At 42.1% G+C, this 14,568-nt stretch overlaps 1 protein-coding gene across 1 annotated transcript; it reads right to left on the bottom strand.

Moving 5' to 3' along the window:
• Nucleotides 1-1,625: 1,625 nt before the first annotated feature.
• CRYBB1 (crystallin beta B1) lies at nt 1,626-13,187 on the bottom strand. Its single transcript, XM_044288916.1, has 6 exons — nt 13,064-13,187; nt 12,655-12,813; nt 8,656-8,774; nt 4,237-4,369; nt 2,376-2,518; nt 1,626-1,954 (listed from the first exon to the last, which is right to left on the bottom strand). Exons 2-6 carry the CDS (start codon nt 12,790-12,792, stop codon nt 1,768-1,770), a joined length of 720 nt encoding a protein of 239 aa, XP_044144851.1. The 5' UTR covers nt 12,793-12,813; nt 13,064-13,187; the 3' UTR covers nt 1,626-1,767.
• Between the last annotated feature and the right edge of the window lie 1,381 nt (nt 13,188-14,568).

Here is a 14,568-nt window from a genome sequence, read left to right on the forward strand (position 1 = left end):
GCATAAAAAAAAAATGGGGTTGGGAGTGGAAAACCTTTTTATGCACCCTTTAGAAGCATTTCTAAGTTGAGAATATCTATACCATCCAGAATGCGACTCTTGAAATGCTTCCTAAAGTGAACATCCATCAATTTCTAGGAAATGCTGACATTAGTTATTCTCATTTGTCAATGTTGCAAATCAGGCATTTCAGAATGAGGGTATTAAAATATTCCACAATAGGTTTATGTGATTCACATCCAAGCATTCACTTAGGCTGCCCATACAAGATGTGTATGCAGCTCACTGCTAACTGCCAGGCAGCAACTGTACATGCTGTTTGAAACAAATAGCAGTACATGTGTGGCCCATCAATTGGCGGTTAGCCACATGTGGATCCTAAGGCCACATGTGGATCCTAAAGCCTGGAGCTCCTTAATACCCTCATATCTTACAACATATCGTAACATGCTGCAACATGAGAGCTGGTTGGGGTGGACTGTTCTACAGCAGGCAATGGCTGTAGATCTCACTCCCAATCCCGGTCTTGTTTTAACACTTACCTGGTCCACATCCTTAACTGCTATGCACCCTGAGATAGAACCCCTAGTAGATGCTGGTCTCCCCTAACTGTGGAGTGCACCTTATAGTCCAAAAAATACAGTATAGATGTGGCTCATAGGTGTGTTAAATATAAAAACAAAAAAAGTCATATTCACTCTCCCAGATCCCCCATTTCTGTTATTCTGATGCTGCTCCGGCCCCTGCTTTTCTCCACTTTCTGCTGTTAGAAATGCTAGAAAAGGCCTTTTAAGCAAATCACTGGCCGTAGTGGTTGTAGCATTTCCAGTATGTTAAGCTGGGATTGGGAAGTCGAGAGCAGCTGGGACGGGAGCAAGATCAGAATGGCAACAGCAGCCGTATATAAAAAATGTAATCACACTGGATGACCACTTTAAAGATATCCTCCGGTTTATGAAAAAATAAATAAATCACATTAACTGGGGAAAGAACACTTAGACAATACCTTCCTTTTCCTCTTTTTACCTGGAGACCCGTCAATTCCTTGGCTCCGTTTCTGCCATGGCCGCACCGCTTCATAGACTGCCTGATGTATACAGTACAAGACACTTCCTGCTGCCTTTGGATTGGCCAGCACTGCTCACATGAACAGTGATGGCCAATCCAAGAGCAGAGATGGACGTAGTAGGAAGTGTCTTGGGTGAAGTGGAGATGTGGTACGGCCATCAAAAAGGAGCCCAATAGTTACCGGATCTGCAACTAAAAACATGAAAAGCAGGCACCATTTAAGAGTTTTCTTCTTTTCCTAGTAATTGTGCATTTTTTCTTGAACCAGAGGGCTGCTTTAAGGAAGTGATTACTGACTGAAATATATCATTTGGCCACTAAATTTTATTCATCTGTCGAAACCATTGGTAACTAAAAATTGAAGGCAGAAGTTCTTAAATGACCTTTATATATTACAGGTGACAATGACACAGTGTGTGTGTAGTTCTATAGTTCACTAATAATTTGCATCAAAAACATAGGCACATATTAGCTATGTGATTCTCTGTAGAGCAGTGGGCCTGAAAGGGTGCATCGTTTTGACTTATAAGACCGTATACCTCAGAAACTGTGTTTATTTGCATCATAAAGTAGTACATCCATGAAATGTGCAATATACAACAAATTAATTGACAGAGTCCTTTAAAAAAATGGTGATGAGGTCAATTTGCAAGAAAGATTCCTAAAGGTTCTCTGTCAAGCTGGGGACATCTGGTATGTTCACTTGGTGATGGTGGCAGAGGTGGGGATAAGAAAACATCCCTTCTGATGCCACTGCATGTCTCTGATACGACGTATAGACTGGATCTGGGGCTGGAAGGCACTCCATTCATTCCAATGTTTGTAATCGCATGTTTCGAACAGGTATTGGTAGCCTCTGTATCCAGGATACTGGTATCCGACCCAACTGTATCAAAGCAAAACGCAAAGATTGTTATTATATTTCCTGGAGAGTTATGAAAAGAAAAAGTGAAGTGGTTGTGAAGTTCACCAGCGGCCAACTGCATAAGGGGTTAAAATGTCCTTTTGCTCTGTGTTATGTGTGTGTGGTCTATCCTATAGGTTGCAGATGAAGAGAACAGGCCCTTGGGAATAGCTGCTAAGTAGGTCTGGGGAGCTGTGCTGCTAAAAGTTGGAGTACATATCTGGTATAATGTGCACCAGTTTTCTGGTACAGTGTTGTCAAATGAGTCTATATCCCACCTACTTTTTGGAAAAGTGTAAAAATGGAAATTGCACTTTCAAAACTGCTGTAGAATGTTAGTACATGACCCCCATTGTCTATAGTATAGTCCTTTTATAGTCCACTTAGCATGCGCATGACTTACGTTCCACTAGGAACTTTTACGCTTCCCACGCGGTCACAGAATCCATAGGCCCACAGGCTGGGCACGTCATCCTCAATGATTTCCATCTTGTTGCCCTTGAAGTCGGCGGATTCGAACAAGGAGATTTTATGTTCTTGACTATCCTGCAGATGTGCAGAAAATATACAATTTACAAGACTTAGCAATGACACTGTCTATATGGTTGTTATATTCCACTTCCTGAAAAATACTGTACAAGGTGTATATAAAAAAGCATCAAGGCTAAAGCATTTTCATCACCTTCTCATGGTTATCAAGTAATTTTCTTCTACAACAAACACTAATCACTTGTCAAATTTGAAGCAACCTTAAAAATCATTGTTTCGCTGGTTACTGTTTTCTTATTTAAGGGAAATGTTTTTCCCATCGGTGAATGATTAGATTTAGCTAGGAATCTGCCATTAAGTGCTTGGCCAGTGTTTGGCTCACATCCTATGACTTCACACTGATTTGATTCTGAACATAGCCTTACTCTCATGAACTGGTTGAATGGGCAGCTGGAGCCAACAACAGGCTGTAAAAACAGCTGTAGACAAAGACACTCCACCAGAATAAACTTATTTTTTCAGAGTTCAGCTGCAACTGCGTCCAGAATACTGTGCTTTGTCCTTAACAATCCATAATAACGGTGGAAAGAAAGATACCAGCTGAAAATAAATTGAACCTTCAAAATGCTGAGGAGAGACGTAAATCTGGCAAGAAAATAACCATTCTCAGGCTTAAGGCTGTATGTAAATACCACAGAAATCTTGCTTAAGAGTTGCATACTTTTCTTGGCTCAGATACTAAATTTTGACAACTTCTTTTGTTTATAACAGGATTTAGAAAATGCCTCCTTAAAACCTGCTCACTCTTAATGTCTTTGAAGCGTAAAGAATTTCAGCAAAATTATAAATGACATCTTAAAGGGGTTGTTTCACTTCAGCAAATGGCCTTTATCATGTAGAGAAAGTTATTACCAGCCACTTAATAATGTATTGTGATTGTCTATATTGTTCCTTTGCTGGCTTGATTCATTTTTCCATCACATTATACACTGCTTGTATCCAGAATAGGTGGCCGTGCTTGCACACTATAGGAAAAAGCTCCAGCCTGTATGCGTTCCTGCGGTCTCGTCCACCATAGAGGCCGGCACCTTTTCCTACAGTGTGCAAACACAGCCACTGCTGCTGGATTACAGAGTGGTCATAACCATGGAAACAAGCAGTGTATAATGTGATGGAAAAATGAAACCAGCCAGCAATGGAGGCAATATGGACAATCACAATACATTAGTAAGTGCCTTGTATTAATTTTCTCTACATGATAAATGCCATTTGCTGAAGTAACACAACCCCTTTAAGTACTGATATGTTTCCATTGAACAGATTACTTGGTTTTGGATAACCATCTGTTTATCTATCACAGATTTTCAATTCCACTATCTTCTGTGTATATTGGCATCTTCTTTGAGAGGACCGTCCTCCTACAAGGCCTTTTACATGTTTAACAAAGTACATATACATCAATATATAAAAAAATCTAAATAAGCCCCTTCCTGGTGTAGGTTTATATGACTGACCCAGTATAGGATGGCTTGGCTTTTGCTCATCCCATCCCCTTTCTCATTAGTTGTATAAAAAGGGGGATAAAACTATCGGGTCAATCTCGATCACTAAGGTATGGCCTAAGGAGAGGAAGAGCTTTGCTCAGGTCTACACCCCCCATTTTGGAAGAAGGTATAAGACAAACCGTATTCTATAAGCCCCATAGCAGCTACAGCTAACTCAATGCTAATCTTGTTTGAGGGTAATGTATGGATGTGGAAATGTCTGAAACGTACCATTCGGATGGGGCGTAGGGACACGAAGCAGTCGCTCCTATGGCTGCTAGACCAGGTATCCCAACGAGGATACTCGCCCTTCTCCAAGATAAACATCTCGCCACGGAAGTTGGACTGCTCGTAAGCAACCCAGCTGAGAAGATGTGTACGTGGAGTCCACATGTTACATGACAAACAACAGAACAACATCAAAAAGCACCACAAAACACACAATGACAACAGTGGGAGAGAAAAGTGAAAATAATAAGAATAAAGTCTATGTAAGAAATGTCAGACTAGTAAATCTCTTACTCAAGTGTATCTTTTGGATGAATCCATCTATTAAAGTGGCTGGCCAAGTATTCAAGTTATCCCCTATCCACAGTATAGGGGATAACTAATCAGTGGAGGTCTAACCGCTGGGACCCCCACCAATAACTTATGGATAGGAGCTAAATTGAAACATTTGCACAACCCCTTTAAGACTTCACGGCGACACTGTCGCTGCCAGGATCACAGAGCACTGGTTATTCCATAGAAATTAATGGGATCGCCACGGCAGTCGCAAGAAATCCAGCTGCGACCAGTGTCTCAGTGTAGCCCTATTCTAAGTGCTACATTCATGACGTTTAAAAGGGGTTTTCTACAGACCCCACAGTGTTGCGGAAATGCCAGCGGTGGTCATACGTACCTGATTCCCACTGATGGGTTCTGACTCCATTGCTGTCCTGCTGGCTCTGCAGGTCCCGGGTCCCCCCACATCAGCATCCGGATTGAGGCCGTGTCACCGATCTGGCTCATGACGTGCCACATGGGTGACTGGCCACAGCAGTCACATAACCTGCCATCAAACAGGATATTGATGCAGGGAGACCCAGGACCGACAGAGCAGATGGGGCAGGGATGGAGTCAGAACCCACCAGCATGGATCGGGTAAGTATAATTCCCTCTACGGGTTCGCCCAATGGGGGTCTGTAAAAAATGTGCAGGGAGGTGAACTACCCATTTAAAGAAGCACTCTTAGAGTTTTTTATGGTTGTCCCCTTTTATAAACTACTTCAGGGATAGAGAAGTACAGTCATTTTAATGGGCAAATCAGAGCTCATATTCGGGTCAGCTGTTACATTATGTGACCATGTGATTATCTTCTCGGCTGCATTATTGCAGTATTATTAGCTGTGGGTTCGAGTCTGCTGTCACATTGTGTGACCCAAAGTCTGACAGTGTCTGCTGTGTAGACTGGAAGTCATATGAGAGCCTTAATGTGGTTCCTATAGGAATCCGTAGAGAGACTGACTTCCAATCCACATAACAGATGCTGTGGGAGTCCAGTAGTCAGAATGCAGGTCACATGATGTAATAGCAGACCCGAATCGGAGCTGACAATCTTGCAATAAAGCAGCTGTAAGACGATTGACTGCACTAACCTATTCATGTAGTTTACAACCGGGGAAATGAGAAAAAAATGAAACTAAAAAAATCTATAGTGCTTCTTTAAATGTATAACATTCAGTGAAGTGACAATAAATGGTAAAACCCAAAACACAAGGGAAAGAAAATCATTGAGCAGGAATATTTCAAGAGACAGTATCCATTAATGATATGTGCATTTTCACAAATTTCTTAAGATAGAGCACTGTGAAGATGGACAAATGTTCCTCATCTAATTTCAGGAAATCTTTCTTCACTAGAGCCCATCCCACATATATTCTGATCTCTCTGACACCTCCTTGTATGTATTGACTACAATATGGATACAAATTGTAGCCTTTCATTTGTTAGTACGTCCTCTGTATCCTATCTGAATATTTGTAATATATTTCCCATTCACAATAAGAAGTATTTATTCAGGTGCGTGGATGCACAGGCCTGAATCATCCTCTCGGGCTAATAAATCATATATACGCTATATACATTTCAATATATTTTACTGTGTATAAACAAACCCGTGTAATCATTCTTGCCAGGGGAAGATGTGGGAGTTTATTGCTACCTACATTTTTCACTTATTTTCAAGTGTCATATTCATGGCCTAGACTGCTACTCATAAATCAGCCATGGACATCCTGCGCTGGCACTGTCTCTTCCAATTTTCTTTAAGCTGAGCATTAGCCTTTGGCGCCAGCTAAGAAATTTCTATAAGGTACCTATAATATTTCCAACTTGCTACCATTGAACATGAGATGGGGATAATAACAAAAGATCACCAGGAGAGTGAGATATATTAATCTTAGTCATTCAAAGGCTTAACACAAAATATGATCTAATTCTGAGCAGCTATAATTCTTCTTGAGCCCAAAAGGGCTAATAAAACATATTGTAGAGTGCAAATTTTATATTATATATATATATATATATATATATATATATATATATATCATACTGTGCTGTGAAGGTGATTCGGGTTTGGAATTTTAAGATAACATTTTTTTTTTGTTGCTTATATCAGTGTGCTTTCACATGTTCCATTTTTTTAAGGTAAAATTAAAAATATTATGGCTGATTGATTAAAATCAGAATCATTTAGTACATGACAAACTAGAACCAGCTCTGTATTTCAGATGGAACCAGAGATCATCTCATGCATTGCTTCAATTGCTCTGATAGATTCTCTTCAGGCTGGCAGCTCAGGAAGCATATACTTTTTCAGGGGATGTGTCCTTTATGTTGCAGCTCTCTCCCTAACACAGCTCAGGGGTGTCCTTTGTGCTGCAGCTCTCTCCCTATGAAAGGTCAGAGAGCCTGTCCTTTCTGTAGCTCTCTCCCTGTAACTGCCACAGCTTCTAACTTTAGATATGGCTGGTGGCAGCTGAAGGAAGGAACTGGGCATTTGCGACCACCTCTTTACAGAGTAAACACCAGGGGCCACCATTATAATAGAGTGAATGGAATAACACACAACTGGAGCATTTTTGTAACAGAAAATAAATGACAAACGTAACTAGTTTTTCATACTGAATTATACTTAAAAAAAAAAAAAATTACCGTAAATTGGCACAACCCCTTTAAGAGGGAATTAAAAAAACATTATGCATGCCTTGTTAACAAATGTGGCACGCGGTAGAACCTACACCATGTCTTAAGCCTGAATCACAAGTCAGTGTTTGGTCAGTGATTTCCATCAGTGATTGTGAGCCAAAATCAGGACTGGCGCCTCCACAGACATAAGGTATAAGGGAAAGATCTGCACCTGTTCTGTGTTTAGAGCCGCACCTGTTTTTAGCTCAAAATCACTGACCGAACACTGACATGTGAATGAGGCTTTATATTTTTTATAATGAATTAGTAAATTAGTAGCACTACTAAATGATTAATTACTAAATCTACTCCACTTATGTGCACACATATATTTGTACTATACTTAAAGGTAACCTGTCACCGGGATTTTGTGTATAGAGCTGAGGACATGGGTTGCTAGATGGCCGCTAGCACATCCACAATACCCAGTCCCCATAGCTCTGTGTGCTTTTATTGTGTTAAAAAAAGATTTCATACATATGCAAATTAACCTGAGATGAGCCCTGTCCGTGACTCGTCTCAGGGACAGGACTCATCTAAGGTTAATTTGCATATGTATGAAATCAGTTTTTTTACACAATAAAAGCACACAGAGCTATGGGGACTGGGTATTGTGGATGTGCTAGCGGCCATCTAGCAACCCATGTCCTCAGCTCTATACACAAAATCCCGGTGACAGGTTCCCTTTAATGCCAATTTATGGCATAAATGGTGTGAATGTCATTAAAAAAACTAAAGTTTAAAAGTTGCAATAGACAATTTTTCTTTTTTCAATTTTTTTTTAAAAGTTATTGCACAAATAATAACTTTACAAAAATGTGCTGCTTTTTGATGCCACAAAACTGGCGCAAAGGCCTTGATAAATGCCCCCCATCATATCCAATACTTTTTAGAAAGGGCACTGCATTGGCACAAATACTTATTTAGCCAGTACGTGGTGCATGATCATTTCCAAAACACTTTGGACTCCATTTATCGACACTAAGGTTAAATGTACTCTAGCGTTAAAACTATTCAGCAGAGGAACAGCCTACCAGAACCCACTTGACTTTAATGGGACCAGGCAGGGGTCCGGCTTGTTTTTGGAATTAGTGCCAAATCCCAGACAAAAAACGGTTCTTACGTTGTTGCCCATGAGAGCCAATCACAATGCAGCTTTTATTTTTCCTGTGCAGTGTAAGAAATTAAAACTGCTCTGTGATTGGCTGCCAAGGGAACAAGGTCAGTTTTTGATAAATAAGGCTGTTTAAGTATTCAAGTCTTCTTGTGTCATATCTATTGTTGATCACTGTTTCTTTGGTTATTGGAAAATTTAAAAAGATGATAAAAATAATGTAAAAATAGATGTCAGTTATGGACAATACTGTTATCAGCACTTGGTAAATGAAGGGGGGGATGTCAGCTTGAGCTTTTAGCACTTACGGTCCAGAGTCGACAATAACGCTGCGTACTCTGTCAAAGCCTCGCTCCCCGAGGTTCACACACTCATTCAGAAGCTCCATGTGTCTTCCTTGGAAGTTTTCCTGTTCAAAGATGATCACCTATGGAAGAGAAAAAAGGAAAGGTGTAGCAGCACAACGATAAAAAGATAAGTATGCAGAACGTTTTAGTGGTGGTGCCAACTGTGTTGAGCGCCAGTCTGAAGCTCCCCCAGCTATACGCAAAACTTGTAAGGAAACCGCAGCACTCACTTGTCCTCTGTATTCCAAAATTTATTGACCATTTTAGTGTGATGTTTCGACCGTTATGGCCCTTTTCAAGGCTTGAAAAAGACCATAACGGTCGAAACGTCGCACTAAGTTGGTGAATACATTTTGGAATACAGAGGACAAATGAGTGCTGCGGTTTCCTTACAAGTTTTGCACCTATGGAAGAGGTTGTTAATGTCAGCAGAGCTACATGGTTTGAGATGTTGGAAAGTTGTTAATGTGGGATTTAGTGAAACATGTCCTTCTTCTTTGCTTTTCTTATGGCTAACACCTTTCAAATGTCTTCATAAATACATCTTGAGGGTTACCATTTTGAACCAAGGTGATTGAAATATCCACCTGACATGTTTAATGCTTGCACTACATCTTGGGCAAGAATTTGAGAGTACATTTTGGGGACAGTACTGTATGTCTACATATTTATGTCTAAATATTAAAGGGTTGTTCTGGGAGCTCAGTATTGATGGCCTATCAATATCTGAATGGTGGGAGTCCAACTCTTGGCACTCCTGCTGATCAGCTGTTTAAAGAGGCCAAGGCGTTCCGATGAGCTCTTCGGCCCCCTCACAGCATACCAAGCACAGTGCTTTGCATTGTATAGCAGCTCTGCTTGGACTTGCAGCTCAGGCCTATTCACTTGAATGGGACTGAGCTGTATATAGGCCATGTGACCAATGAACATGACAGCATTGGCCTAGGAAGTGGCTCCAACCCTCATCGAAGCACCACGGTTTCTTTAAACAGCTGATCGGATATTGATGACCTAACCTGAGGATAGGCCAATAATGTTGAACTTGTGGAAAACTTATTAAAGTGTACCTAGACCTTGGAATATACTTTATTAAAAACTAATCTATCTGCCCTAAAATGACTCTTTGTAATGTGCTTTATTTTTTTTTCACTATTTCCTTGCCAAATAGGCACCTGAAGTTCAGGGGCCTATCTCACATTAGAATCTGTACTCGCATATAGTGCTGTGTATGGGACTACAGATTCCGCTTCGGCCAAACTGAGTGCTATAGGGGCCAAAGCACAACTGCTCCTGCCTGTAAAAGCTCTGCTCTACTAAAACTTTGCATAGCATATCTATGCCAGGCTTTAGCACAGCGGGCACAGGCAGGGCCGTCAATGTGGTATATGTCTGTGCCCGCTTGCTGCGATCTGCTAAAGCTTTCCATAGCACAAGGCTTCAGCAGAGGGGAGCATGCGGGGGCAGGCAGGAGCTCACATAGCACATTGCTGCTCCTGACTGTGCCCGCTCTGCTAAAGCTTGGCATAGATATGCTCTGCAAGGTTTTATCAGAGCAGCGCTTTAACAGAAAGCACCAGTGATGCTCAGTGCGGCCGAAGCGGAATCCGTAGTCCCATACACAGCACTATATGGGAGTACAGATTCTAAAGTGCGATAGGCCCCTGAACTTCAGGTGCCTGTTTCATAAGCAAATAGTGGGGAAAAAAATATTAGAAATATTAATTTTTATGGCAGCAAGATTAGTTTTTAATAAAGTATATTCCAAGGTTTAAGTACACGTTAAGCATCAAAATATTGGGACATATTGTTTGTTGGGATGAAGGCAACTTAACAGCTTCTCTATACTATCATTTATTATAATTATTATTATTTGCTAAAGATTTTGAAACATTTATGATATATCTGTAAGTAAATCAATGTAAAGCTCTATTCACTTTTCAGTATTGCTATTCTTTTCAAAATGGAAACCTTACAGACTCATCCCGAATCAATAGGATCAGAGTCCATAAAATCTGTCATGACTCTTGGTGTAGTGTGAACAGCACCTAAATTACAAGTGATGAAACAAAATCCATGTCAGTAACATATTTACGTGTACATATTGGAACCTTTAGTCAGTGGCGTACTAAGGAAGGGGGCGTGGTCTGCCCCAGGTATCGGATCTCAGGGGATGTGCCAGAAGCAATGAGCGCTTCCATCAATACAGAAGGAAGAGCTCATTGCTGGAGCGCTGGGAGCTGCGGTCCTGTCACTCACAGCTCAGCTCCCCGCGCTCCTCTCCTCCTTCAGGCCTGCGGCGCTCTCTCCGCTCCACCATTCAGCCTGCAGACACGGATCGCGCTGCCAGCCTGTGTGGGCAGAGCCTGCAGCTGGGAAATCTGCATAAGCTCTGCCCACACAGTGTAGCAGAGCGACCTGTGTCTGCAGGGAAGAGGTATGCGAGCCTCAGAAACGGGACAAGGTGAGTGGTTACTGTGTTTTTTTTTGTGGTTTTTTTTTTATATAGAGGGGGCACAGAGGACTTTATTACTATGGAGGGGGCACAGAGGGCTTTATTACTATGGAGGGGGCACAGAGGGCTTTATTACTGTGGAGGGGGCACAGAGGACTTTATTACTATGGAGGGGGCACAGAGGGCTTTATTACTATGGAGGGGGCACAGAGGGCTTTATTACTGTGGAGGGGGCACAGAGGGCTTTATTACTGTGGAGGAGGCACAGAGGACTTTATTACTATGGAGGGGGCACAGTGGTCTATATTACTATGGAGGGGGCACAGAGGGCTTTATTACTATGGAGGGGGCACAGAGGGCTTTATTACTGTGGAGGAGGCACAGAGGACTTTATTACTATGGAGGGGGCACAGAGGACTTTATTACGATGGAGGGGGCACAGAGCTCTTTATTACTATGAAGGGGCACAGAGGACTTTATTACTATGGAGGGGGCACAGAGGTTTTTACTACTATAAAGGGGGCACAGAGGTCTTTATTACTATGGAGGTGGCACAAAGGACTTTATTACTATGGAGGGGGCACAGAGGACTTTATTACTATGGAGGGGGCACAGAGGACTTTATTACGATGGAGGGGGCACAGAGGTCTTTATTACTATGAAGGGGGCACAGAGGACTTTATTACTATGGAGGGGGCACAGAGCACTTTATTACTATGGAGGGGGCACAGAGGTCTTTATTACTATGGAGGGGGCACGGAGGACTTTATTACTATGGACGGGGTACAAAGGACTTTATTACTATGGAGGGGGCACAGAGGTCTTTATTACTATTGAGGGGGCACAGAGGTCTTTATTACTATTGAGGGGGCACAGAGGTCTTTATTACTATGGAGGGGGCACAGAGGCATTTCTACTATGGAGGGTGCACAGAGAGCATTACTAATGTGAAGGGGGCACAATGGGCATTTCTACTATGGAGGGGGCACAGAGCCAGAGGGCATTACTACAATGAAGGGGGCACAGTGGGCATTATTACTGTGAAGGGGGCACAATGGTGATTTCTACTATGGAAGGGGCACAGAGGGCATTACTAGCACAGTGGGCATTATTACTGTGAAGGGAGCACAATGGGCATTATTACTATGAAGGGGGCACAGTGGGCATTATTACTATAATAGGGGCACAATAGGGCTTATTACTATGAAGGGGACACAATGGGGATTATTACTATGAAGGGGGCACAAAGAGGGCATTACAACTGTGAAGGGGCACAGAGAGTGCATAAATGCTGTGAGGGGGCACAATGTGGGCATAACTACTGTGAGGGGGCACACATCTGTACAAAACTACTGTGAAGGTTGTACAATGAGGGCAATACTACTGTGAGGGGGTACATTTTTTTAAAAAAGTATTGGGGGGAGGGTGCCATAGAAAGGACCCGCCCTGGGTGCCAAACACATTAGGCATGCCACTGCGTTTAGTTTCCTGTTTTAGGACAGTCTGACCTTGAAGGTTCCCAGGCTAGTTTCACCAGATTTAGAGGGCTTGGTTATAGGAACGGGAACTGGAGCAGGGGTCCCCTTTTCCTTGGTATCAGTGCCTTGGCTGGCAGCAGCAGCAGCTGCTTTAGGTGTCTGAGACATTTTGAAGCTGGAGTTCTAAAACTGGAATAAAAATAAGACTGTAAGTGAGGCGCACATGACACATTTATTGTATGCCGATTAATAAACTATTATTAACAGTAGTATATTTTATAAAGTGATATTTTCAATCCAATGCACTTTACTAAGGTGATGACCATCAGCTAAGAAGGCTGGATGGACCACATAAGTTTTACGGACTGTCCAAGTGTTTCACCATACTGTTCCTACCAACTCTAAATGTTCCACGTGCTTAGTAGTAACTGTTTCTTACCTGATGGAGGTGATCCTTGCTGGAGCTACAAGGCTTGTTGTCGGAGATACTGTATGACCCAGAATTTATACCCTGGCAGAGGCAGACTCCAAATAGTGCAGGACAATAGAACTCAAAGCTCATCAGTGTCTGCTTAGGAAGCTGCTAGTCATCACATATTTCAATGTACCCAGTCATCTGGAAACAACCACCATGTACTGCAGCTGAACCAAGCACTTTACATTGTTGGGCAGAAGTGTGCTCAGTACGTATAGCTGAAATCCCTGACATGGTACATTGGGTCCTGTAGGAAGGTATATAGGGATTATTACAAGACCTACACATTGAGACGTTACAGAAAATTTCTGCATTACTATTTTATTACAGTTAAATTACAAATTGATGATTTCACCTTGATAAACTAAAGGAAGTGGATATGTGATGAGGAGATAAGATAATATGATGACCTATAACTTAGTTTCTTATCACAGAGGAGTTGTCTTCTGTTCCTTCCAGGTTCCAGTGTTTTAACAGCAAGCATAATGTAGTCTGGGGCACTATTCTTGCCATCTAATGGACCCCACTGGAACCTGGAGGAAGCCAATAGTAAAAATCCAACACACCTATCATGGTTTTATTAAGAATGGAAGCCATGGCTGTGGTATGAACAGATCCTTACTGATACCTGAGAAAATTGCTTGGGCATCAGATATACGTCCTTTATTAAAGGGGTTGTGTCAAGAAACGTATTCTACATTTTACAAACCAGCATCTGGATCTGAATACCTTTGTAATTGCATGTAGCATAACCAGTGAGCTATTCAATAAAATGCATTTGTATAGCGCCACCTGCTGTTTGTTCTTTGTCCATCTCACTGATCTGGTCCAACGTGCTCAGTTTAAATCTTCAACTGCCAATAGCCATATCTTCTGTGACAGTTACAGGGAGAGAGCTGCAGCAGAAAGGACCCCTGTGCTTCCAGGCTGAAGATAATCTATCCGAGCAATTGGAGTACTGAATGTGGAGATCTCTGAACCCAGGGCTGGTTCTAGTCTTGTTAGAATGGTATTGTCCTATATGATGTCTGATTTTCATTTTTTACATCAAGCATTCCCTGATATTATACTACCTGTCTTAGGCTAGGTTCACATGTGCGTTCCATCGTAGAAAAAAAGAAAATAAAATGACAGCAGTGCTGGATCCATTACATAACAGAGCCTATTGGGCCCAAAGGACCCAGCTGACTCTAAAGAGGACCTTTCACCGGTCCTGACATTATCATGTAAATAGCTGGCAAGCAGGGGCGTAACTATCATAGCGGCAGACCATCCAACTGCTATGGGGCCCAGGGCAAGAGGGAACCCAGTCTTAGTTGGGATTATCTCCTCTTCTACTGGGGGTGAAAACCTGGTCAGAACTCTACCTTCTAAAGGGAAAATGGCCCAGGGGTCATAGAAAAGGGTTTAGGTAGAAACCCTTCTGTCCTGTGTGTGTGTGTGTGTGTGTGTGGGGGGGGGGGGGGGGG

The sequence above is a fragment of the Bufo gargarizans genome, chromosome 1 (assembly GCF_014858855.1).
Source record: "Bufo gargarizans isolate SCDJY-AF-19 chromosome 1, ASM1485885v1, whole genome shotgun sequence".
Classification (NCBI taxonomy): domain Eukaryota; kingdom Metazoa; phylum Chordata; class Amphibia; order Anura; family Bufonidae; genus Bufo; species Bufo gargarizans.